We start from the raw sequence: 24733 nt of genomic DNA, 5'->3' as shown, positions 1-24733 counted from the left end.
GATTGAACCCAGGGCCTCGGTGCCATGAGGCAGCAGTGCTAAGCACTGCGCCACCGTGCCGCCCCCATGCTCAAATCTTCTGACCATAACCCAGTGGTTGGGTCATATGCTTCCGATTCTAATCGGTCCACAGCAACATGAGGCGTTAATTTACAACAGCCTAATTTAGATGGTTCTCGTCCCAATCTCACCATTGCAATGAATCTGGATCAAAACCGCATTCTGAACCCACCATCAGAGGTCAATTTCTGAGCCCTCAATTGCCACTCTGGCTTGAACCTCCCATCTGAGCCCCCCCACCCCCCGCTCAGCCCAGGGACAGAGCCCGGACACCTTGGGCTCAGCACGGCCCAAGGACGGAGACTGGAGCTTCACAGCTCAGCACGGCCCAGGGACGCAGCCCAGAACTCCCCCCAGCTCAGCACGGTCCAGGGACAGATCCTGGAACCCCCCAAAGCTCAGCACGGTCCAGGGACGGAGCCTGGAACCCCCCCAAAGCTCAGCACAGCCCAGGGGCGGAGCCCGGAACCATCGCCTCCCGCCCCCCCCCAGCTCAGCACAGCCCAGGGACGGAGCCCAGAACCTCCCAGCTCAGCAAGGCCCAGGGACGGAGCCCCGAACCCCGCCAGCTCAGCACAACCCAGAGACGGAGCCCAGACACCCCCCAGCTCAGCACAACCCAGGTACGGAGCCCGGAACCCCCCCACCAACTCAGCAGAGTCCAGGGACGGAGCCTGGAACCTCCGAGCTCAGCACGGCCCAGGGACAGAGCTTGGAACCTCCCAATTCAGCACAGCTCAGTGACACAGCCTGGAACCCCCACAGCATAGCACAGCCCAGGGACGGAGCCTTGTACCTCCCAATTCAGCACAGCTCAGGGATGGAGCCCAGAACCTCCCAATTCAACATTGCCCAGGGACGGAGCCCAGAACCTCCCAATTCAGCATTGTCCAGGGACGGAGCCCAGAACCTCCCAATTCAACATTGCCCAGGGACGGAGCCCAGAACCTCCCAATTCAACATTGCCCAGGGACGGAGCCCAGAACCTCCCAATTCAGCATTGCCCAGGGACGGAGCCCAGAACCTCCCAATTCACCATTGCCCAGGGACGGAGCCCAGAACCTCCCAATTCAGCATTGCCCAGGGACGGAGCCCTGAACCTCCCAATTCAGCATTGCCCAGGGACGGAGCCCTGAACCTCCCAATTAGCATGGTCCAGGGAGGCAGCCTGGAACCTCTTAACTGAGGGAAACATTTTGCAACTATATAACTAACTCCAGGATGTGCAACGTCACATGCATCCTGATGGGTCACATCCATTACACTATGACTGGGCCGTGATACATGTTTTTGCACTCACCTTTGCGCTGTATCAAGTGTGAAAGTGTTAACAGGAGTGGTGAACTGGCGTGTGTCCCACAGTCTGGCTTGTCGCTCCCGCATCTGAAAGTGATAACAGAGAAGGGGCTATCAGTAACCACCATGAGAAGCAGGGGACTTAGTGTCTCGCACTGCAGCACTGCCTGAACAAACAGGGATAAGAGGAGGAACACTGGATACAGATCCTTCCAGAATTCTGGGGCGACGGGAGGTTGGCTTCAGAGTGGATCTAGGATCCCAACAAAGCCCATGCCCCATTCAACCACCCCTGCACCTCCCCAGGCAGGCTGCTCAATCCAGAAATCCCTCAATCGTGTCACACAATGCAGGCACAAGGTGATTGTTCACATACAGTTTGCTTACTTGGGTGTGGGATATGGTATGTGCACACAGGAGCTGGGCAATAGGAAGCAACATATAGACAAGTACACGACTTATCTGCTCGTTTTGAGATGTAGTATTGCTGACTCGATCAGTAAGGCCGAAGATTGGGGATTGACGTGCAGCAACACAAGGAGTTTCCATTTATACTTCTTATGAAAATACCTTCAGCAATTATGTACCCCATTTGAAGGGGACAAAACCACGAACAAAAACAAACCAAAACTTTAAAGCAACCTTAAAAAACAAATTAAAATGACATTCCCGGGTTGCTAACATATGGCAGCCACCCACCCCCACATCACCCATTGGTGGCGGAAGGACTCAAGTGTACCAACAGTCACTGGGGCTTCCTCACCAGGGGTTCCTGGGCGTGGGCAGAGCTGAAGCGAGGTAAGCAGTCAAGCACAATGACCCTTTAGATCATGCCTGGACATTTTGATGGCTAGTTTCCATTTATGTCACACTTTTCATAATCTCAGAATATTCCAAAGCAATTCACAGCCTGTACTTTTTGCAAGTGTAGTAACTGTTGTACAGCAGAAAACCTGACAGGCAATCTGCACACAGCAAGATCACACAAAAATGTGACGATGACCAGAAAATCTGTTGGCTGAGGAATACATATTGAGCTGGACACTGGAGAGAACACCCCAGTTCTTCTTTGTGGGATATCTCATTTCAACCTGAGAATGCAGATAGGTCTTTGGTTAGGCATCACAGCCAAAACATGGCACCTCAAAAGTCCAGCGCTTTTTGTATTGCCCTCCAACAGCCGCACTGCCAGTCTCGCTGTGTTGCGGCGCGCCGTCCGCATTGCCCGTCCCGCCCTGTTGCGGCGCGCCCTCCGCATTGCCCGTCCCGCCCTGTTGCGGCGCGCCCTCCGCATTGCCCGTCCCGCCCTGTTGCGGCACGCCCTCCGCACTGCCCGTGCCGCCCTGTTGCGGCACGCCCTCCGCACTGCCCGTCCCGCCCTGTTGCGGCGCGCCCTCCGCATTGCCCGTCCCGCCCTGTTGCGGCACGCCCTCCGCACTGCCCGTCCCGCCCTGTTGCGGCGCGCCCTCCGCATTGCCCGTCCCGCCCTGTTGCGGCACGCCCTCCGCACTGCCCGTCCCGCCCTGTTGCGGCGCGCCCTCCGCATTGCCCGTCCCGCCCTGTTGCGGCACGCCCTCCGCACTGCCCGTCCCGCCCTGTTGCGGCGCGCCCTCCGCATTGCCTGTCCCGCCCTGTTGCGGCGCGCCCTCCGCACTGCCCGTCCCGCCCTGTTGCGGCACGCCCTCCGCACTGCCCGTCCCGCCCTGTTGCGGCACGCCCTCCGCATTGCCCGTCCCGCCCTGTTGCGGCGCGCCCTCCGCACTGCCCGTCCCGCCCTGTTGCGGCACGCCCTCCGCACTGCCCGTCCCGCCCTGTTGCGGCACGCCCTCCGCATTGCCTGTCCCGCCCTGTTGCGGCACGCCCTCCGCACTGCCCGTCCCGCCCTGTTGCGGCACGCCCTCCGCACTGCCCGTCCCGCCCTGTTGCGGCACGCCCTCCGCACTGCCCGTCCCGCCCTGTTGCGGCGCGCCCTCCGCACTGCCCGTCCCGCCCTGTTGCGGCACGCCCTCCGCACTGCCCGTGCCGCCCTGTTGCGGCACGCCCTCCGCACTGCCCGTCCCGCCCTGTTGCGGCACGCCCTCCGCACTGCCCGTCCCGCCCTGTTGCGGCACGCCCTCCGCACTGCCCGTCCCGCCCTGTTGCGGCACGCCCTCCGCACTGCCCGTGCCGCCCTGTTGCGGCGCGCCCTCCGCACTGCCCGTCCCGCCGCGTTGCGGCGCGCCATCCGCACTGCCCGTCCCGCGGCGCGCCCTCCGCACTGCCCGTCACGCCCTGTTGCGGCGCCCCTCCGCACTGCCCGTCCCGTCGTGGCGCCCCCTCCGCACAGCCCGTCCCGCCGCATTGCGGGACTCCCTCCGCACTGCCCGTCCCGCCGCATTGCGGGACTCCCTCCGCACTGCCCGTCCCGCCGCGTTGCGGCACCCTCTCCGCACTGCCCGTCCCGCTGCGTTGCGCCGCCCTCTCCGCACTGCCCGTCCCGCCACGTTGCGGCGCCCTCTCCGCACTGCCCGTCCCGCCGCGTTGCGGCGCCCTCTCCGCACTGCCCGTCCCGCCGCGTTGCGGCGCCCTCTCCACACTGCCCGTCCCGCCGCGTTGCGGCGCCCACTCCGCACTGCCCGTATCGCCACGCTGCGGCGCCCCCTCCGCACTGCCCGTCCCGCGCGTTGCGGCGCCCCCTCCACAATGCCCGTCACGCCGCGTGGCGGCACCCCCTCCGCACTGCCCGTCCCGCCGCGTTGCGGCGCCCTCTCCGCACTGCCCGTATCGCCGCGCTGCGGCGCGCCCTCCGCACTGCCCGTCCCGCCGCGCTGCGGCGCCCCCACCGCACTGCCCGTCACGCCGCACTGCGGCGCCCCCTCCGCAATGCCCGTCCCGCCGCGCTACGGCGCCCCCTCCGCACTGCCCGTCCCGCCGCGTTGCGGCGCCCCCCCCACCGCACTGCCCGTCCCGCCGCGTTGCGGCGCCCCCTCTGCACTGCCCGTCCAGCCGCGGCGCCCTCTTCGCACTGCCCGTCCCGCTGCGTTGCGGCGCCCCCTCCGCAATGGCCATCCCGCCGCGTGGCGGCGCCCCCTCCGCACTGGCCGTCCCGCCGCGTGGCGGCGCCCCCTCCGCACTGCCCGTCCCGCCGCGTGGCGGCGCCCCCTCCGCACTGCCCGTCCCGCCGCGTGGCGGCGCCCCCTCCGCACTGCCCGTCCCGCCGCGTGGCGGCGCCCCCTCCGCACTGCCCGTCCCGCCGCGTTGCGGCGCCCCCTCCGCACTGCCCGTCCCGCCGCGTTGCGGCGCCCCCTCCGCACTGCCCGTCCCGCAGCGTTGCGGGGCCCCCTCCGCACTGCCCGTCCCGCCGCGTTGCGGCGCCCCCTCCGCACTGCCCGTCCCGCAGCGTTGCGGCGCCCCCTCCGCACTGCCCGTCCCGCCGCGTTGCGGCGCCCCCTCCGCACTGCCCGTCCCGCCGCGTTGCGGCGCCCCCTCCGCACTGCCCGTCCCGCCGCGTTGCGGCGCCCCCTCCGCACTGCCCGTCCCGCCGCGTGGTGGCGCCCCCTCCGCACTGCCCGTCCCGCCGCGTGGCGGCGCCCCCTCCGCACTGCCCGTCCCGCCGCCCCCTCCGCACTGCCCGTCCCGCTGCGTTGCGGCGCCCCCTCCGCACTGCCCGTCCTGCCGCGTGGCGGCGCTCCCTCCGCACTGCCCGTCCCGCCGCGTTGCGGCGCCCCCCTCCGCACTGCCCGTCCCGCCGCGTTGCGGCGCCCCCTCCGCACTGCCCGTCCCGCCGCGTTGCGGCGCCCCCCTCTGCACTGCCCGTCCCGCTGCGTTGCGGCGCCCCCTCCGCAATGCCCGTCCCGGCGGCGTGGCGGCGCCCCCTCCGCACTGCCCCTCCCGCCGCGTGGCGGCGCCCCCTCCGCACTGCCCGTCCCGCCGCGTGGCGGCGCCCCTCCGCACTGCCCGTCCCGCCGCGTGGCGGCGCCCCTCCGCACTGCCCGTCCCGCCGCGTGGCGGCGCCCCCTCCGCACTGCCCGTACCGCCGCGTGGCGGCGCCCCCTCCGCACTGCCCGTCCCGCCGCGTGGCGGCGCCCCTCCGCACTGCCCGTCCCGCCGCGTGGCGGCGCCCCCTCCGCACTGCCCGTCCCGCCGCGTGGCGGCGCCCCCTCCGCACTGCCCGTCCCGCCGCGTGGCGGCGCCCCCTCCGCACTGCCCGTCCCGCCGCGTGGCGGCGCCACCTCCGCACTGCCCGTCCCGCCGCGTGGCGGCGCCCCCTCCGCACTGCCCGTATCGCCACGCTGCGGCGCGCCCTCCGCACTGCCCGTCCCGCCGCTCCCTCCGCACTGCCCGTCCCGCCCTGTTGCGGCGTGCCCTCCGCACTGCCCGTCGCGCCCTCCGCAATGCCCGTCGCGCCCTGTTGCGGCGCGCCCTCCGCACTGCCCGTCCCGTCGCGTTGCGGCGCCCCCTCCGCACAGCCCGTCCCGCCGCATTGCGGGACTCCCTCCGCACTGCCCGTCCCGCCGCGTTGCGGCGCCCCCTCCGCACAGCCCGTCCCGCCGCATTGCGGGACTCCCTCCGCACTGCCCGTCCCGTCGCGTTGCGGCGCCCCCTCCGCACAGCCCGTCCCGCCGCATTGCGGGACTCCCTCCGCACTGCCCGTCCCGTCGCGTTGCGGCGCCCCCTCCGCACAGCCCGTCCCGCCGCATTGCGGGACTCCCTCCGCACTGCCCGTCCCGCCGCATTGCGGGACTCCCTCCGCACTGCCCGTCCCGCCGCGTTGCGGCGCCCTCTCCGCGTTGCGGCACCCTCTCCACACTGCCCGTCCCGCTGCGTTGCGCCGCCCTCTCCGCACTGCCCGTCCCGCCGCGTTGCGGTGCTCCCTCCGCACTGCCCGTCCCGCCGCGTTGCGGCACCCTCTACGCACTGCCCGTCCCGCCGCGTTGCGGCGCCCCCTCCGCACTGCCCGTCCCGCCGCGTTGCGGCGCCCCCTCCGCACTGCCCGTCACGGCGCGTTGCGGCGCCCCCTCCACACTGCCCGTATCGCCGCGTTGCGGCGCCCCCTCCGCACTGCCCGTATCGCCACGCTGCGGCGCGCCCTCAGCACTGCCCGTCCCGCTGCGTTGCGGCGCCCCCTCCGCAATGCCCGTCCCGCCGCGTGGCGGCGCCCCCTCCGCACTGCCCGTCCCGCCGCGTGGCGGCGCCCCCTACGCACTGCCCGTCCCGCCGCGTAGCGGCGCCCCCTCCGCACTGCCCGTCCCGCCGCGTGGCGGCGCTCCCTCCGCACTGCCCGTCCCGCCGTGTGGCGGCGCCCCCTCCGCACTGCCCGTCCCGCCGCGTTGCGGTGCTCCCTCCGCACTGCCCGTCCCGCCGCGTTGCGGCACCCTCTACGCACTGCCCGTCCCGCCGCGTTGCGGCGCCCCATCCGCACTGCCCGTCCCGCCGCGTTGCGGCGCCCCCTCCGCACTGCCCGTCACGGCGCGTTGCGGCGCCCCCTCCGCACTGCCCGTATCGCCGCGTTGCGGCGCCCCCTCCGCACTGCCCGTCACGGCGCGTTGCGGCGCCCCCTCCGCACTGCCCGTATCGCCGCGTTGCGGCGCGCCCTCAGCACTGCCCGTCCCGCCGCCCCCTCCGCACTGCCCGTCCCGCTGCGTTGCGGCGCCCCCTCCGCAATGCCCGTCCCGCCGCGTGGCGGCGCCCCCTCCGCAATGCCCGTCCCGCCGCGTGGCGGCGCCCCCTCCGCACTGCCCGTCCCGCCGCGTGGCGGCGCCCCCTCCGCACTGCCCGTCCCGCCGCGTGGCGGCGCCCCCTCCGCACTGCCCGTCCCGCCGCGTGGCGGCGCCCCCTCCGCACTGCCCGTCCCGCCGCGTTGCGGCGCCCCCTCCGCACTGCCCGTCCCGCCGCGTTGCGGCGCCCCATCCGCACTGCCCGTCCCGCCGCGTTGCGGCGCCCCCTCCGCACTGCCCGTCACGGCGCGTTGCGGCGCCCCCTCCGCACTGCCCGTATCGCCGCGTTGCGGCGCCCCCTCCGCACTGCCCGTATCGCCACGCTGCGGCGCGCCCTCCGCACTGCCCGTCCCGCTGCGTTGCGGCGCCCCCTCCGCAATGCCCGTCCCGCCGCGTGGCGGCGCCCCCTCCGCACTGCCCGTCCCGCCGCGTGGCGGCGCCCCCTCCGCACTGCCCGTCCCGCCGCGTGGCGGCGCCCCCTCCGCACTGCCCGTCCCGCCGCGTGGCGGCGCCCCCTCCGCACTGCCCGTCCCGCCTCGTGGCGGCGCCCCCTCCGCACTATTGTCCCGCCACGTGGCGGCGCCCCCTCCGCACTGCCCGTCCCGCCGCGTGGCGGCGCCCCCTCCGCCCCGCCGCGTTGCGGCGCCCCCTCCGCACTGCCCGTATCGCCACGCTGCGGCGCGCCATCCGCACTGCCCGTCCCACCGCGTTGCGGCGCCCCCTTCGCACTGCCCGTCCCGCTGCGTTGCGGCGCCCCCTCCGCAATGCCCGTCCCGCCGCGTGGCGGCGCCCCCTCCGCACTGCCCGTCCCGCCGCGTGGCGGCCCCCCCTTCGCACTGCCCGTCCTGCCGCGTTGCGGCGCCCCCTCCGCACTGCCCGTCCCGCCGCGTTGCGGCGCCCCCTCCGCACTGCCCGTCCCGCCGCGCCCTCCGCACTGCGGCACGCCCTCCACACTGCCCGTCCCGCTGCGTTGCGGCGCCCCCTCCGCACTGCCCGTCCCGCCGCGCCCTCCGCACTGCGGCGCCCCTCCACACTGCCCGTCCCGCCGCGTTGCGGCCCCCCCTTCGCACTGCCCGTCCCGCCGCGTGGCGGCGCCCCCTCCGCACTGCCCGTCCCGCCGCGTGGCGGCGCCCCCTCCGCACTGCCCGTCCCGCCGCGTTGCGGCGCCCCCTCCGCACTGCCCGTCCCGCCGCGTTGCGGCGCCCCCTCCGCACTGCCCGTCCCGCCGCGTTGCGGCGCCCCCTCCGCACTGCCCGTCCCGCCGCGCCCTCCGCACTGCGGCACGCCCTCCACACTGCCCGTCCCGCTGCGTTGCGGCGCCCCCTCCGCACTGCCCGTCCCGCCGCGCCCTCCGCACTGCGGCGCCCCCTCCACACTGCCCGTCCCGCCGCGTTGCGGCGCCCCCTCCGCACTGCCCGTCCCGCCGCGTTGCGGCGCCCCCTCCGCACTGCCCGTCCCGCCGCGCCCTCCGCACTGCGGCACGCCCTCCACACTGCCCGTCCCACCGTGCCCTCCTCACGGCCCGTCCCGTCGAGTTGTGGCGCACCCTCCGCACTGCCCGTCCCGCCGCACCCTCCGCACTGCGGCACGCCCTCCACACTGCCCGTCCCACCGTGCCCTCCTCACGGCCCGTCCCGTCGAGTTGTGGCGCCCCCTCCGCAATTCCCGTCCCGCCGCACCCACCGCACTGCCCGCCGGCCCGTATCGCCGCGCTGCGGCTCGCCCACCGCACTGCTCGTCCCACCGCACTGCCCGTCCTGCCCTGTAGCAGCACGCCCTCCGCACTGCCCGTCCCGCCCTGTTGCGGCGCGCCCGACGCAGTGTTGCGGCGCACCCTCCGCAGTGTTGCGGCGCGCCCTCCGCATTGCCCGTCCCACTGCGTTGCGGTGCACCCTCCACACTGCCCGTCCCACTGCGTTGCGGCGCGCCCTCCACACTGTCCATCCCGCTGTGTAGCTGCGCGCCCTCCGCACTGCTCGTATCTCTGTGTAGCGGTGCACCCTCCACATTGCCCGTCCCGCTGTGTTGCGGTGCACCCTCCGCACTGTCCATCCCGCTGTGTAGCGGCGCGCCCTCCGCACTGCTCGTATCGCTGCGTTGCGGCGCGCCCTCCAGGCTGTCCATCCCGCTGTGTAGCGGCGCGCCCTCCGCATTGCCCGTCCCGCTGTGTTGCGGTGCACCCTCCGCACTGTCCATCCCGCTGTGTAGCGGCGCGCCCTCCGCACTGCTCGTATCGCTGCGTTGCGGCGCGCCCTCCGCATTGCCCGTCCCGCTGTGTTGCGGTGCACCCTCCGCACTGTCCATCCCGCTGTGTAGCGGCGCGCCCTCCGCACTGCTCGTATCGCTGCGTTGCGGCGCGCCCTCCGCATTGCCCGTCCCGCTGTGTTGCGGTGCACCCTCCGCACTGTCCATCCCGCTGTGTAGCGGCGCGCCCTCCGCACTGCTCGTATCGCTGCGTTGCGGCGCGCCCTCCACACTGTCCATCCCGCTGTGTAGCGGCGCGCCCTCCGCATTGCCCGTCCCGCTGTGTTGCGGCGCGCCCTCCGCATTGCCCGTCCCGCTGTGTTGCGGCGCGCCCTCCGCATTGCCCGTCCCGCTGTGTTGCGGCGCGCCCTCCGCATTGCACGTCCCGCTGTATTGCGCGCGCCCTCCGCATTGCACGTCCCGCTGTGTTGCGGTGTCCCCTCCGCATTGCCTGTCCCGCTGTGTTGCGGCGTGCCCTCTGCATTGCCCGCCCCGCTGTGTTGCGGTGTCCCCTCCGCATTGCCTGTCCCGCTGTGTTGCGGTGTCCCCTCCGCATTGCCCGTCCCGCTGTGTTGCGGCGCGCCCTCCGCATTGCACGTCCCGCTGTATTGCGCGCGCCCTCCGCATTGCACGTCCCGCTGTGTTGCGGCGCACCCTCCACATTGCCCGTCCCGCTGTGTTGCGGTGTCCCCTCCGCATTGCCTGTCCCGCTGTGTTGCGGCGTGCCCTCTGCATTGCCCGCCCCGCTGTGTTGCGGTGTCCCCTCCGCATTGCCTGTCCCGCTGTGTTGCGGTGTCCCCTCCGCATTGCCTGTCCCGCTGTGTTGCGGCGTGCCCTCTGCATTGCCCGCCCCGCTGTGTTGCGGTGTCCCCTCCGCATTGCCTGTCCCGCTGTGTTGCGGTGTCCCCTCCGCATTGCCCGTCCCGCTGTGTTGCGGTGTCCCCTCCGCATTGCCCGTCCCGCTGTGTTGCGGTGTCCCCTCCGCATTGCCTGTCCCGCTGTGTTGCGTCGTGCCCTCCGCATTGCCCGTCCCGGTGTTGGAGGGTGCCCTCCACACTGCCCGTATCGCTGTGTTGCGGTGCGCCCTCCGCATTGCCCATCCCGGTGTTGCGGCGTGCCCTCTGCATTGCCCGTCCCACTGTGTTGCGGTGCGCCCTCCGCACTGCCCGACCAACTGCGTTGGGGCGCGCCCTCCGCACTGCCCGTATCCGTGTTGCGGTGCGCCCTCCGCACTGCCCGTCCCACTGTGTTGCGGCGCACCCTCCGGACAGCCTGTCCCACCGTGTTGCGGCGTGCCTGCCGCAGTGTTGCGGCGCGCCCTCTGCACTGCCTGTACCGCAGTGTTGTGGCACGCCCTCTGCACTGCCTGTACCGCAGTGTTGCGGCGCGCCCTCTGCACTGCCTGTACCGCAGTGTTGTGGCACGCCCTCTGCACTGCCTGTCCCACAGTGTTGTGGCACGCCCTCTGCACTGCATTCTATGATTCTGTGAAACAGTGCGAGACTGCAGTGAGGTAGTTTATTGCACCAATGAAATCCCTTGCACCTCGAAAGCTGCTGCTGTCTGCTGTACAGTCAGAGCTTGGTTATGTGGAGAAGCACTTGTGTACTGAATCCATTACAGGAGCAGTGAATGTTACCTGGCTAAACCCAGTCGACAGGACAATATCTGATGTATTAAGCCAGATCAGCCGGGAATCCTTGATGTTGTCATGGCCTTCAACACTCTGAAAAGGAAAGAACATTTTAATCTCTCACTCAACCCAACAATTGGGGAAACAACTCATGTCCTTCCCCAGTATCCCAGACCCCAGCGTCCCAGTCTCCACTCTCCTCCCACCCACCTGTTATGCAGCTGATGCTTGCTGCACCATATCTGCTACCTGCTGTTTTCAATAATTACCCAACAGTAACATCAAGCGCAGCCCACACTGACTGATCCTAGGCCAAAGAAAAGCAGCCATTTTGCTATCTGCACTTGTACAAATGTTTACTGTGACAGAGCAGACACAATCTGATCATGCCCGGCAGATTATCTTAGAAAAGACAAACAGTCAGATCAGCTGGATGGAGAGAGCAGGGCCCTTCCCCCACTCAAACTGGCTGCAAAAGTCCCCATAAAATTGTCACCTTTCCCAATCCAATCAGCTAGAGAAGGCCCTTCAGAATTTAGATCTTTTCCTTATCCCACAAGTCTTCATTTTTTAAATTGATTCTCAGAATCTGGCATCACAGACAAGGTGATCATTTTGTTACCCATCCCTAGTCCCTCTGAACTAAGTGACTTGCGGGGTTATTTGGAGAGCAGCTAAGAGTTCAACCATGTGGGGCTCAGATTGATGGCAAGTTTCATTCCCCAAATGAACCAGATGGCTTTTTACAACAATCTGACAGCTTCACAGTCACTTTATATATCAGCTTTTCACTGGCTAATGTTTTAAACAGGATTCAAGTTCACAAACTACCTGGGTGGAGATTTAAAAACTTGTCCTCTGGATTACTGGTCCAGGAGCATTACCGGTATACTGGTGACATGTTCACAGGACTGAAAGTAGAATAGGAACTATAGCTGGCCAGGATTCGCACAGCCAATCCTTCGCTGCCAGTGTGTTCCTCACTGAGAGGCCAGTGCACTTGTTCCGGCTGATCATTTTACTTGGAATGTGAGAGATAAACAAACTGTCAGGCAAACTCCCCAGCCTCTGAGAAAGCAGTGTTTGGGTTGTCTTCAGAAAGAAATAAAGTTGTGTTCGTACAGCACCCTTCATGACCACTGGATGCCCAAAAGTACTTTAGTCTATGAGGTCTCTGAAGTAGTCACTGCTGTGAACTTTGCACACAACAAGCTCCTCTGTGCCCTCCCTCTCTTTCCTTAAGACCCACCACTCCTACTGAGATTTCAGTCTCTCTCGATCGATGCTTCTTTAGTTCAACATCTATTTTTCCTTATCCCAGTGAAGCCCTGATTACAGTAAAGGAAAATAGAAGCTAGTGATATTGACCACACACCCAGTACTCCACAATTGGATTAAATGGAAGTTTATTAGAAAGGTACAGCAATTATCATGGAGGATTTTAATCGACACACAGACGAGAATAATCAGATCGGCAAAGGTAGCATAGATAGCAAATTCATAGGATGTCTTTGGGATCATTTCTTCGATCAGCATGTTCTGGAGCCAACTAGGGAAAAGGCTATACTCAACCTGGTACTGTGCAATGAAATAGGATTAACTAATCACCTCATAGGTGAAGGCACCCCAAGTAGGAGTGATCATATGACTGAATTTTATATTCAATTTAAGGGAGAGAAGAGTGGGTCTAAGACCAGCATTTTAAACAAGGGCAATTATGAGAGCATGGAACCATTGCAATTAAGCTGGCAGAAGGGGATATTTCAGAGTACACAGAATATGTCCCAACGAGAAAGAAAAATGTCAAGGAAGGATCTGGAATCATAGAATCCCCAGTGCAGAAGGAGGCCACTCGGCCCATCTAGACCCTCCAAAAGGGCACCCTAACTAAGCACACTCCCCCGTCCTATCCTCATAACCCCACCTTACCTTTTGGGGCAATTTAGCATGACCAATCCACCTAACCTGCACATCTGTTTTGCACGGGCTGTTTAGCACAGGGCTAAATCGCTGGCTTTGACAGCAGACCCAGGCAGGCCAGCAGCACGGTTCAATTCCCGTACCAGCCTCCCCGAACAGGCGCCGGAATGTGGCGACTAGGGGCTTTTCACAGTAACTTCATTTGAAGCCTACTTGTGACAATAAGTGATTTTCATTTCATCTTTGGACTGTGGGACGAAACCAGAGCACCCGGCGGAAACCCACGCAGACATGGGGAGAACGTGCAAACTCCACACAGACAGTCACCCAAGGCTGGAATTGAACCCCGGCCCCTAGCGCTAAGCAGCAGTGCTAACCACTGTGCCACCATGCCATCTCTAGCATCTATGGTTAACTAAAAAAGTTAAAGACAGTATCAAACTTAAAGAAAAGGCATTTAATTGCACAAAGTTGAGTGGCAGGAAAGAAGATTGGATAGAATATAAGGAACAGCAAAGAATGACTAAAAGATTAATAAGGAGCGAAAAATTGGAGTACGAGAGAAAGCTAGCTAGAAATAGAAAGACAGTTAGTAAGTTTCTACAAATATTTTTAAAAGAAGAGAGTTAAAGTGAGCGTTAGTCCAATAGAAAGTGAGTCTGGGGAGTTACGAATGGAAAATATGGAGATGGCAAATGAATTGAACTGGTATTTTGAATCCGCCTTCACTACAGAGGATACAAGTAACAGACCAGAAATGGTTATAAATCAGGAATTGAAAGAAACTCAAGCAATTAGCTATTCATTCGAAAAGGGAGGGAGATAGAAAGCAGGAAACTATAGGCCAGTTAGCTTAACATTAGTCATAGAAAAATGTTAGGAGCAAGAAATTCTAACAGAGCACGTAGATAAATTCAACGTAATCTGGCAGAGTTAACACGGTTTTGTGAAAGGGAAATTCTTTGGAGTACTTTGAAATAGTAACAGGTGCTGTGGGAAACCAGTAGACATACTGTACTTAGATTTTCTGAAAACATTTGATAACGCTCCTCATCCAAGGTTTTGGTTTTTAAAAGAATTTCGAGTACCCAATTATTTTTTCCATTTAAGGGGCAATTTAGCGTGGCCAATCCACCTACCCAGCACATCTTTGGGTTGTGGGGCTGAAACCCACGCAGACACGGGGAGAATGTGCAAACTCCACACGGACAGTGACCCAGGGCCGGGATTCGAACCAGAGTCCTCAGCGCCGTAGGCAGCAATGCTAACCACTGTGCCACCGTGCTGCCCTTCATCCAAGGTTATAGAGGAAAATAAATGCTCATGATGCCATCTCTGCTCATGATGGCATAAATAGAAGATTGGCTAGCTAATAGGAAACAATAGGCATGGGTCATTTTCTGGTTGGCAGAATGGGACAAGTGGTGCCTCATGGATCAGTGCTTGACCTCAACTCTTTACAATTCATATAACGTTTGAATGATATGGTTACCAAATTTGCTGTTTACACAAAGATAAGTTGTGAAGAGGACAGAAGGAGGCTAAAGTTGTTTATAGATAGGTTAGGCGAGTGGGCAAAGATCTAGCAAATGGAGTATAATGTGGGAAAATGTGATTTATTTATTATAAATTTAGAGTAACCAATTTTCTTTTTCAATCAAGGGGAAATTTAGCATGGCCAATCCTCCTACCTTGCACATCTTTTCGTGTTGTGGGGTGAGACCCACGTAGACACGGGAAGAATGTACAAATTTCACACGGACAGTATCCCGGGGGCAGGTTCGAACCCAGGTCCTCGCCGCCGTGAGGCAGCAGTGTTAACCACTGGCCACCCTGCTGCCCTGGGAAAATGTGAGGTAGTCCATTTTGGCAGGATAAATACAAAAGCATATTATCTAAATGGTGAGCGATTGCAGAGCTGAGATACAGAGGGATTTGGATAGCCTCCTGCACAAATCAGAAATGTTAATATGTCGATGCTGCAGTAATTATCAAAGCAAAAAGAATGTTATTGTTTATTGCTAGAATCGAATAAAAAAGTGGGGAGATTATGCTACAGTTATGCAGGGCATTGGTTAGACCCCATCTGGAGTACTGTGTAGTACTGGTCTCCTTATTTAAGGAAAAAATGTAAATGTGTTAGAAACAGTACAGAGAAGGTTTACTAGATAAATACCTGATATGGACAAGTTGTCTTACGAGGAAAGGTTGAACAAGTTAGGCTTGTATCCGCTGGTGATAAGATCAAGAGGCGACTTGATTGAAACATACAAGATCCTGAAGAGAGTTACAGAGCAGATGTGGAAAGGATGTTTACTCTCATGGAATAATCTAGCCGGAAAGAGTCATAGATAGGAGTTATAGAGACGTGGTCACACACAAGGTGCAGGCAGAGAGATGGGTGACCACCAGTAGGGGCAGGTAGTCAGTGAAGGAATCCCCTGTGGTTGTCCCCCTTTCAAACAGGTATACCGCTTTGGACACTGTTGGGGGGAATAGCCTATCAGGAGAAAACAGCAGCAGCCAGAACAGTGGCACCACGGCTGGCTCTGATGTTCAGAAGGGAGGGTCAAAGCGCAGAAGAGCAATAGTCATAGGGGACTCTATAGTCAGGGGCACGGATAGGCGCTTCTGTGGACTTGAAAGAGACTCCAGGATGGTATGTTGCCTCCCTGGTGCCAGGGTCCAGGATGTCTCAGAATGGGTAGCGGGCATCCTGAAGGGGGAGGGCAAACAGGCAGAGGTCATTGTACATATTGGTACTAACGACATAGGCAGGAAGGGGCATGAGGTCCTGCAGCAGGAGTTCAGGGAGCTAGGCAGAAAGTTAAAAGACAGGACCTCTCGGGTTGTAATCTCAGGATTACTCCCTGTGCCACGTGCCAGTGAGGCTAGAAATGGGAAGATAGAGCCGCTAAACACGTGGCTAAACAGCTGGTGTAGGAGGGAGGGTTTCCATTATCTGCAACACTGGGAGCTCTTCCGGGGCAGTTGTGACCTGTATAAGAAGGACGGGTTGCATCTAAACTGGAGAGGCATAAATATCCTGGACGTGAGGTTTGCTAGTGTCACACGGGAGGGTTTAAACTAGTATGGCAGGGGGATGGGTACCGGAGCAATAGATCAGAAGGTGAAAATATTGAGGGAGAACTAGGGAATAGGGCCAGTATGGCTCTGAGGAAGAGCAGACAGGGAGATGTTTCTGAAAACAGTGGGTCTGGTGGCCTGAAGAGCATATGTTTTAATGCAAGAAATATAACAGGTAAGGCAGATGAACTTAAGAGCTTGGATTAGTACTTGGAACAATGATGTTGTTGCCATTACAGAGACCTGGTTGAGGGAAGGACAGGATTGGCAGCTAAACGTTCCAGGAGTTAGATGTTTCAGGCGGGATAGAGGGGGATGTAAAAGGGGTGACGGAGTTGCACTACTGGTTAGGGAGAATATCACAGCTGTACTACGAAAGGACACCTCAGAGGGCAGCAAGGCTATATGGGTAGAGATCAGGAATAAGAAGGGTGCAGTCACAATGTTGGGGGTTTACTACAGGCCTCCCAACAGCCAGCGGGAGATAGAGGAGCAGATAGGGAGACAGATTTTGGAAAGGAGTAAAAGCAACAGGGTTGTTGTGATGGGAGACCTCAACTTCCCCAATATTGACTGGGATTCACTTGGTGCTCGGGGCTTAGACAGGGCAGAGTTTGTAAGGAGCATCCAGGAGGGCTTCATAAAACAATATGTAGATCGTCCAACTAGGGAAGGGGCTGTACTGGACCTGGTATTGGGGAATGAGCCCGGCCAGGTGGTAGAAGTTTCAGTAGGGGAGCATTTCGGGAACAGTGACCACAATTCAGTAAGTTTTAAAGTGCTGGTGGACAAGGATAAGAGTGGTCATAGGGTGAATATGCTAAATTGGGGGAAGGCTAATTATAACAATATTAGGCGGGAACTGAAAAACCTAGATTGGGGGCAGATGTTTGAGGGTAAATTAACATCTGACAAGTGGGAGACTTTCAAATGTCAGTTGAAAGGAATTCAGGACCGGCATGTTCCTGTGCGGCAAATTTCGGGAACCTTGGATAATGAGAGATATTGTAGGCCTCGTCAAAAAGAAAAAGGAGGCATTTGTCAGGGCTAGAAGGCTGGGAACAGACAAAGCCTGCGTGGAATATAAGGAAAGTAGGAAGGAACTTAAGCAAGGAGTCAGGAGGGCTAAAAGGGGTCACGAAAAGTCATTGGCAAATAGGGTTAAGGAAAATCCCAAGGCTTTTTACACGTTCATAAAAAGCAAGCGGGTAGCCAGGGAAAGGGTTGGCCCACTGAGCAACAGGCAAGGGAATCTGTGTGTGGAGCCAGAGGAAATGGGCGAGGTACTAAATGCATACTTTGCATCAGTATTCACCAAAGAGAAGGAATTGGTGGATGTTGAGTCTGGATAAGGGTGTGTAGATAGCCTGGGTCACATTGAGATCCAAAAAGACGAGGTGTTGGGCATCTTGAAAAATATTAAGGTAGATAAGTCCCCAGGGCCTGATGGGATCTACCCCAGAATACTGAAGGAGGCGAGAGAGGAAATTGCTGAGGCCTTGACAGAAATCTTTGGATCCTCACTGTCTTCAGGTGGTGCCCCGGAGGACTGGAGAATAGCCAATGTTGTTCCTTTGTTTAAGAAGGGGAGCAAGGATAATCCAGGGAATTACAGGCCGGTGAGCCTTACATCAGTGGTAGGGAAATTACTGGAGAGAATTGTTCGAGACAGGATCTACTCCCACTTGGAAGCAAATGGACGTATTAGTGAGAGGCAGCATGGTTTTCTGAAGGGGAGGTCGTGTCTCACTAACTTGATAGAGTTTTTCGAAGAGGTCACAAAGATGATTGATGCAGGTAGGGCAGTGGATGTTGTCCATATGGACTTCAGTAAGGCCTTTGACAAGGTCCCTCATGGTAGACTGGTACAAAAGGTGAAGTCACACGGGATCAGGGGTGAGCTGGCAAGATGGATACAGAACTGGCTAGGTCATAGAAGGCAGAGAGTAGCAATGGAAAGGTGCTTTTCTGATTGGAGGGCTGTGACTAGTGGTGTTCCACAGGGATCAGTGCTGGGACCTATTGCTGTTCGTAGTATATATAAATGTTTTGGAGGAAAATGTAACTGGTCTGATTAGTAAGTTTGCAGACGGCACAAAGGTTGGTATAATTGCGGATAACGATGAGGACTGTCAGAGGATACAGCAGGATTTAGATCGTTTGGAGACTTGGGCGGAGAGATGGCAGATGGAGTTTAATCCGGACAAATGTGAGGTAATGCATTTTGGAAGGTCTAATGCAGGTAGGGAATATACAGTGAATGGTAGAACCCTCAAGAGTATTGACAGTCAGAGAGATCTAGGTGTACAGGTCCACAGATCACCGAAAGGGGCAACACAGGTGGAGAAGGTAGTCAAGAAGGCATACGGCATGCTTGCCTTCATTGGCCGGGGCATTGAGTATAAGAATTGGCAAGTCATGTTGCAGCTGTACAGAACCTTAGTTAGGCCACACTTGGAGTATAGTGTTTAATTCTGGTCGCCACACTACCAGAAGGATGTGGAGGCTTTAGAGAGGGTGCAGAAGAGATTTACCAGGATGTTGGCTGGTATGGAGGGCATTAGCTATGAGGAGCAGTTGAATAAACTTGGTTTGTTCTAACTGGAACGACGGAGGTTGAGGGGCGACCTGATAGAGGTCTACAAAATTATGAGGGGCATAGGCAGAGTGGATAGTCAGAGGCTTTTTCCCAGGGTAGAGGGGTAAATTACTAAGGGCCATAGGTTTAAGGTGTGAGGGGCAAGGTTTAGAGGAGACGTACAAGGCAAATTTTTTTTACACAGAGGGAAGTGGGTGCCTGGAACTCGCTGCCAGAGGAGGTGGTGGAAGCTGGGACGATAGTGACATTTAAGGGGCATCTTGACAAATACATGAATAGGATGGGAATAGAGGGATACGGACCCAGGAAGTGTAGAAGATTTTAGTTTAGACGGGCAGCATGTTCAGCACAGGCTTGGAGGGCCGAAGGGCCTGTTCCTGTGCTGTACTTTTCTATGTTCTTTGTTGTTCTTAGGGCCATGGTTTAAAAGGGTCGCCCATTCAAGATAGAAATTAAGGAAAATGTTCCCTCTCAGAGGGTGAAGACACTTTGGAATTCTCTTCTTCAAAAGGTGGTCGAGGCAGAGTCTTTGAATATCTTTAAGGCAAAAGTAATAGATTCTTGATAAGCAAGGGGGTGAAAATATATTGGTGGTAAGCAGGAATGTGAAGTTGAGGTTAAAATGAGATCAGCCACGATATTATTGAATGGTGGGACAGGCTTGAGGGGCTGAGTGGTTTACTCATCCTGCTCCTAATTCGTATGTTCACAATCAAACTATTAACAAGTTAAGGGCTCTTTCTTTAATAATAATCTTTATTGTCACAAGTAGGCTTACATTAAGTTAGTGTGAAAAGCCCCCAGTCGCCACATTCCGGCACCTGTTCGGATACGCAGAGGGAGAATTCAGAATGTCCAATTCACCTAACATTACATCTTTCGGGACTTGTAGGAGGAAACAGACTCAAAAACAGCTTCTTCCCCACTGTTACCAGACTCCTAAATGACCTTCTTATGGACTGATTTCATTAACACTACACCCTGTATGCTTCATCCGATGCCAGTGCTTTTGTAGTTACATTGTATATGTTGTGTTGCCCTATTATGTATTCCCTTTTCTTCTCATGTACTTAATGATCTGTATATGTTGTGTTGCCCTATTATGTATTCCCTTTTCTTCTCATGTACTTAATGATCTGTTGAGCTGCTCGCAGAAAAATACTTTTCACTGTACCTCGGTACACGTGACAATAAACAAATCCAATCCAATCCAAACCGGAGCACCCGGAGGAAACCCACGAGAACGTGCAGACTCCGCACAGTGACCCAAGCCAGGAATCGAACCTGGGACCCTGGCACTGTGAAGACATAGTGCTAACCACTATGTTACTGTGCAGCCCACTGTTACAGCTAACCCTGACCGTTAATGCACTGATTTAATAGCTGCACAGCTTTTAGTCACTTTAAACTAATACAGCAGAGATGGAAAAATATCAACTTTGGCCTGCCTCCGAGAGAGTGCAACAACGACCTGCTGTCCTCCCATTTCACTCAATATCTGCTATTATCCACATAATTAAACTATATAAAAGCCTTTTGATATGGTTGGGCCCCTCCAATAGGCCTGGATTCTGTCAACAGCAGCATCCGGAAATCAGTGTTCAACTTTAGGTAGCCTGACTCTCACTGACTCCAACCCATCTTATAAACATACTGACAAGCAGTTGAAGAGACTCTAGTCCACCCTCACTCCCCTCTCCCTGTGTGTCAGTCTCCTCTCCTCGGAGGAGAAAATCCTGGGCCAGTAAAGGAAAGACAACTCTGGACACCCCCCTTTGGCCCCATCAGGCGATTGAAACCAGCTCAGGAGATCACAAGGTCCTGTGCAAGACAAAGAGGGAGAGAGTCCCAAATTCAGACAGTGCCAGCAGCCCTTGCAGAGGTGGGAAATCTGGCCATCTTTGCGCTCAAAATATTAATTCTGCTTTATTTCAATCTCCACTCCCAAGACTTTGTGGAATCTCAGGGTACCCAAAATGACTGAAGCAGTTAAAGGCGAGACAGCTCACAAACGCACAAGCGAGTTGTTATTCAGAGGTCGCAAAGACAGACTCCAAGTGAGTGAGATGTGGCAGATCGCTATGGAACATACTAATGGCACAGGTTAGAATTAAGGCCTAATCAGGCTGACTGATCACCGAGGGCTGAAGTAACAACTCCATTAGAAGGAATGTCCTGGGGCAGGGGCTCCAGCACAGCCAGAATGATGACTGTTTATATAGGGAGCTCTTGTATCCAGCACTGCCCAAAATACCACACATTCCAAGGCTAGCCAAGCCTGCTTCCCTCAGTGATTTCCATGACAACGCTTCCGGGCCAAGGAGTCTGTGCTCTGTGCAATGTCAGCCCAGAACTGGGGTTGCACAGAGAGCTCTTGCAAGGGCTTGGCCAATATAAAGAGAAAAATCCAGATTTACAGATTATTAACCATGAGATCTCTGCCTCCTGCAGCACTAGAGCAGATAGTTAGGCTTAGTTTACTCAGGGGCTGCTGCCAAAGGTAAACATTCAGGCATCTGGTAAAACTCTGCACTGCAATAAGCAAGAGCTTTACCTAAACATTTATCATGTGCGTTCTGTGATCATGACAGCCAGTCCTCATTCAGCACCTGACCTGATTCACCATACCCCCGAATGCAAATTCACCCCCCCCCCGCCGCATTTACAACCCCAGTCTGTTAACTCACCCACTCTTCTTATTCCATGATGCAAACACATTCTGCATCATACCCAGAATTGAAGGCAGCCAGTCAGCCTCTCTAACTAGTGAAGGAGAAGGGGAAGATGGCGAGAAAGAAAGTGGAGGAGGGCTGAGGGAGAAAGATGGCAGGAGAGAGGGGGAAAGGAGAGTAGAAGTCACATCCTGTCCTTAGATTAAAGTGTGACTCACTTCAGTGACATGGTTCAATGCCCTGTGTCTGAACAGATATGTACCTCATTCCAGCCATAAAACTAACAACCAAAATCAAATCGAAGACCCCTTATCATGAGAACTGGAAGTTCGGGACCTTTCCAAACGTTCATGCCTCTGATCTGTGATTGTGGGAACTTCTCATGAGAAGCAGCAAGCAACATTCAGCCTTTAACGGCAGGAGGGAGGAGGTCATTGGCACTCAGTGGATGGAACTCAGCCGTGAGTCCTAATACAAGCCAGGTGTTTGGCACAGGAACACATCTGCACAAACCACTGCCTGGGAGAAGGAAGGGGGTGGGGGGCAGGGAAAAGACAAAGCAATTTTGTAATTATTACAGCATATCCACTGGGCCCCTGGAAAAACACACGCCCACTCACATTACTGACACACAAGGAACTGCAGAATGAGGATTTGCAAACAGCTCAAGTTACCCACAGCCCTGGTACAGCAAACAGATTTTGTGGTATTGGACATGCAGAGATCTTGTGGGTTTAAACTGTACTGCGTGGCCTTAGTCAGAGCTGAGCCCCACCTTGTGATTGCGTGGCAGCTGCTTCAACCTTTTCATCTCCAAAATTAGCCTTTCCCACAGGCGACAGAAACAAACCAAACTATCAACGCCCCAGTTCAGGGGGTTTTTGGAAGGAGAGGACATCCATAACCCTTGATACTCTAACAAAAATCAGTGTAAAGTGACCTTTATGTTCTATCATGCCCATGCTACACCTCTCCCACGAATGTTTGCAGAGACAGCGTCGAGCGATCTTTAGTCTGTATCTAACCCACAACCCAAAGATGTACAGGTTAGGTGGATTGGCCACACTAAAGTGCCCCTCAATTGGCAAAAAAAATAATTGGGTACTCTAAATTAATTTTTAAAATATTCTGTATCTAAGTGTTGTACCTACTCCAAGCGTGTTTGATGGTAGAGGGAGCTGGTATCTAACCAGTTTTGGGTAATGCCCATGGGTGCCCAGTGTCAACAATGGATCATTGCATTACTCAATGAACTCAAAATACACCCAAAATGTGAAGCATTAAGATTATGGCACAATGATAGACAAATGAACCACAGTTTCATGTTACTTCTTCTGACCCCTCTCTACTCAGGTGTATTCATACAGGATGAAACAAAAGATTGGATATCTTTATTCATTAATGGGATGTGGATCTTGCTGACAAGACCAGCATTTACTGCTCATCCCAAATTACTCTGGAGATGGTAGCGGTGATTCACCTGCAATACAGCTGCAGTACAGCAGTACACCCACAGTATTGTTAGGAAGTAAGTTTCTGGAATTTGACCTAGCGACAGTGTAGAAATGGCAACATTTTTCCAAGTCAGGATGACACATGACTAGGAGGGGAAATTGCAGTTGGTGTTCTCATGCTCCTGCTGCTCTTGTTCTCCAAGATGGCAGAGATTGCAAGTTTGGAAGGTGCTGCCCAAGGAACCTTGGTAAGTTGTCACAGTGCATTTTATAGATACATTGCTGCAACTAACCTTTGCTGGTGGACGGTATGAATGTTTAAGGTGATTGATAGGTTGACAATCAAGCTGGCTTCTTGGTCCTTAGTGGTATTGAGCTCAAATGCATTTGGAGCTGTACTCATCTCCAAGTGGGGAAAATTCCATTACACTCCTGGCTTGTGCCTTGTAGATGGTGGGCAGGCTTTGGGGAGTGAATACCAAAGTCATTTTGCGCAGATTTTCCGAGCCTCTGAACCTGCTCTTGTAACCACAATTTGTACACAAATGGCCCAGTTAATTTTCTTGTCAATAGCGACCCCAAGGAAATTGATAGTGGGGAACTCAATGATGTACTATTGATGTCATGCGGAGGTGAGTGGATTCTCTCTTCTTGGAGATGGTCATTGCCTAGCTCTTAGGTGGCATGAGCGCTACTTTAGCAATCCAGGCCTGAATGCTGCCCAAATCTTGTTGCATGTGGACTGCTTCAATATCTGAGGAATCAGGGATGGTACTGAAAACTGTGATCATCGAACATACCACTCAATGTGAAAACAGGACTTCATTCTCAGGTCACCATTGGAAATTTGACTAGGCAGTCGGTTGGTCACTGGGTCGGCAATGAACATGGGTAGGAGAATTTATATGTCGGGAGATTGAAAGGAATGATTTGAAGTGGGGAAGGACAAGGGAAGCCGAGACTGAAACCATTAAGGGCGAGGAGTTACTCAGTGTAGAGGCTGATGGATGAAGGGAGCGATTGGTACGCCAACGATAAATTTGGAACAAAGCAACAGGATACAAGGATTTGACAGAAGCAAGACAGGCGGAACAAACTGAAGTGTTTAAAAGTCCAGAGAGGTGGGGAGAGGGACCAAGATGTCACTGTGATAAAGGCCACAGCATTACAGAGGGAGCTTGGTTGGATCAAGAGGTGTAAGGCAAGACCAAAAGGGGCAGCATTACTATGGGCCAAGCTTCAGCCAAAAAAAAAAGTGTTGTTACGATCACTCATAATAAGGCCATGAATGGTCAGGGTTTATTCCATGGAGAGAGTTGAGATTCTGGAGGGAGCTAAGGAATGGAACAGTGATCCACTGTCAGAGTCCAAAGTGATAATGGTCAGCATGGTGAGAGGGAGGGAATGAAGGTTGGTGAGATTAGGTCCCAGTGAGCTCACTTGCAGGGAAGTCAACCAAACAGAGAATGGGGTTGCTGGTGATAAAGAGGGAGTAAAGAGCATCTCAACAAGTCCTTTGGAGAATGCCAAGAGAAGCATCAAGGGAATCCAAGGTGGGGGACTGAAGCCAAACCTTGAACTGCTGTACAAACCTCTGTCAAAATAATAACTGCACCGCAGGCAGGTCTCAACCTTCCCGCTCCTACCACCAAGGGGGATATAGGACAGGGTAGTTTCCAGAATGTGGGCGGGAGAAGGGAAGATTTCCAACATTTACAAGGAACTCATGTGGTCAGAGGAAACGCAGACTGCGGAGCTGAAATGCAAATGGGAAGAGGAGTTAGGAGGAGAGATTAGAGGATGATCTCTGCGCGGACGGGTTGAGTAGAGTCAACGCGTCCACAACATGTGCCAGGATCAGCCTAATACAGTTTAAGGTCATTCACCGGGCCCACATGACAGTGGCCCGGATGATCAGGTTCTTTGGGGCAGAAGATAGGGTCACAAGGTGTGTGGGAGGATCAGCAAACCATGTTCATATGTTCTGGGCATGCCCGAAACTTAGGGGATTCTGGCAGGGGTTTGCGGGCGTCATGTCCAAGGTGTTAAAAACAAGGGTGACACCGAGTCCA

The 24733-nt window shown here is 57.3% G+C and overlaps 1 protein-coding gene across 1 annotated transcript in view; it reads right to left on the bottom strand.

Moving 5' to 3' along the window:
- Window positions 1-24733, bottom strand: part of coro7 (coronin 7) — a 186517-nt gene that overhangs the window by 128172 nt on the left and 33612 nt on the right. The window contains exons 8-9 of the mRNA XM_072481388.1: window positions 10936-11022; window positions 1361-1443 (exon numbers count right to left, since the gene is read on the bottom strand). Coding sequence (XP_072337489.1) covers window positions 1361-1443; window positions 10936-11022 — 170 coding nt within the window. The remainder of the gene's footprint in view (window positions 1-1360; window positions 1444-10935; window positions 11023-24733) is intronic.

The sequence above is a fragment of the Scyliorhinus torazame genome, chromosome 17, assembly GCF_047496885.1.
Source record: "Scyliorhinus torazame isolate Kashiwa2021f chromosome 17, sScyTor2.1, whole genome shotgun sequence".
In the NCBI taxonomy this organism is placed as follows: domain Eukaryota; kingdom Metazoa; phylum Chordata; class Chondrichthyes; order Carcharhiniformes; family Scyliorhinidae; genus Scyliorhinus; species Scyliorhinus torazame.
Note: the sequence above shows the minus strand (reverse complement) of the source record. Positions and strands in the feature narration are given on the sequence as shown.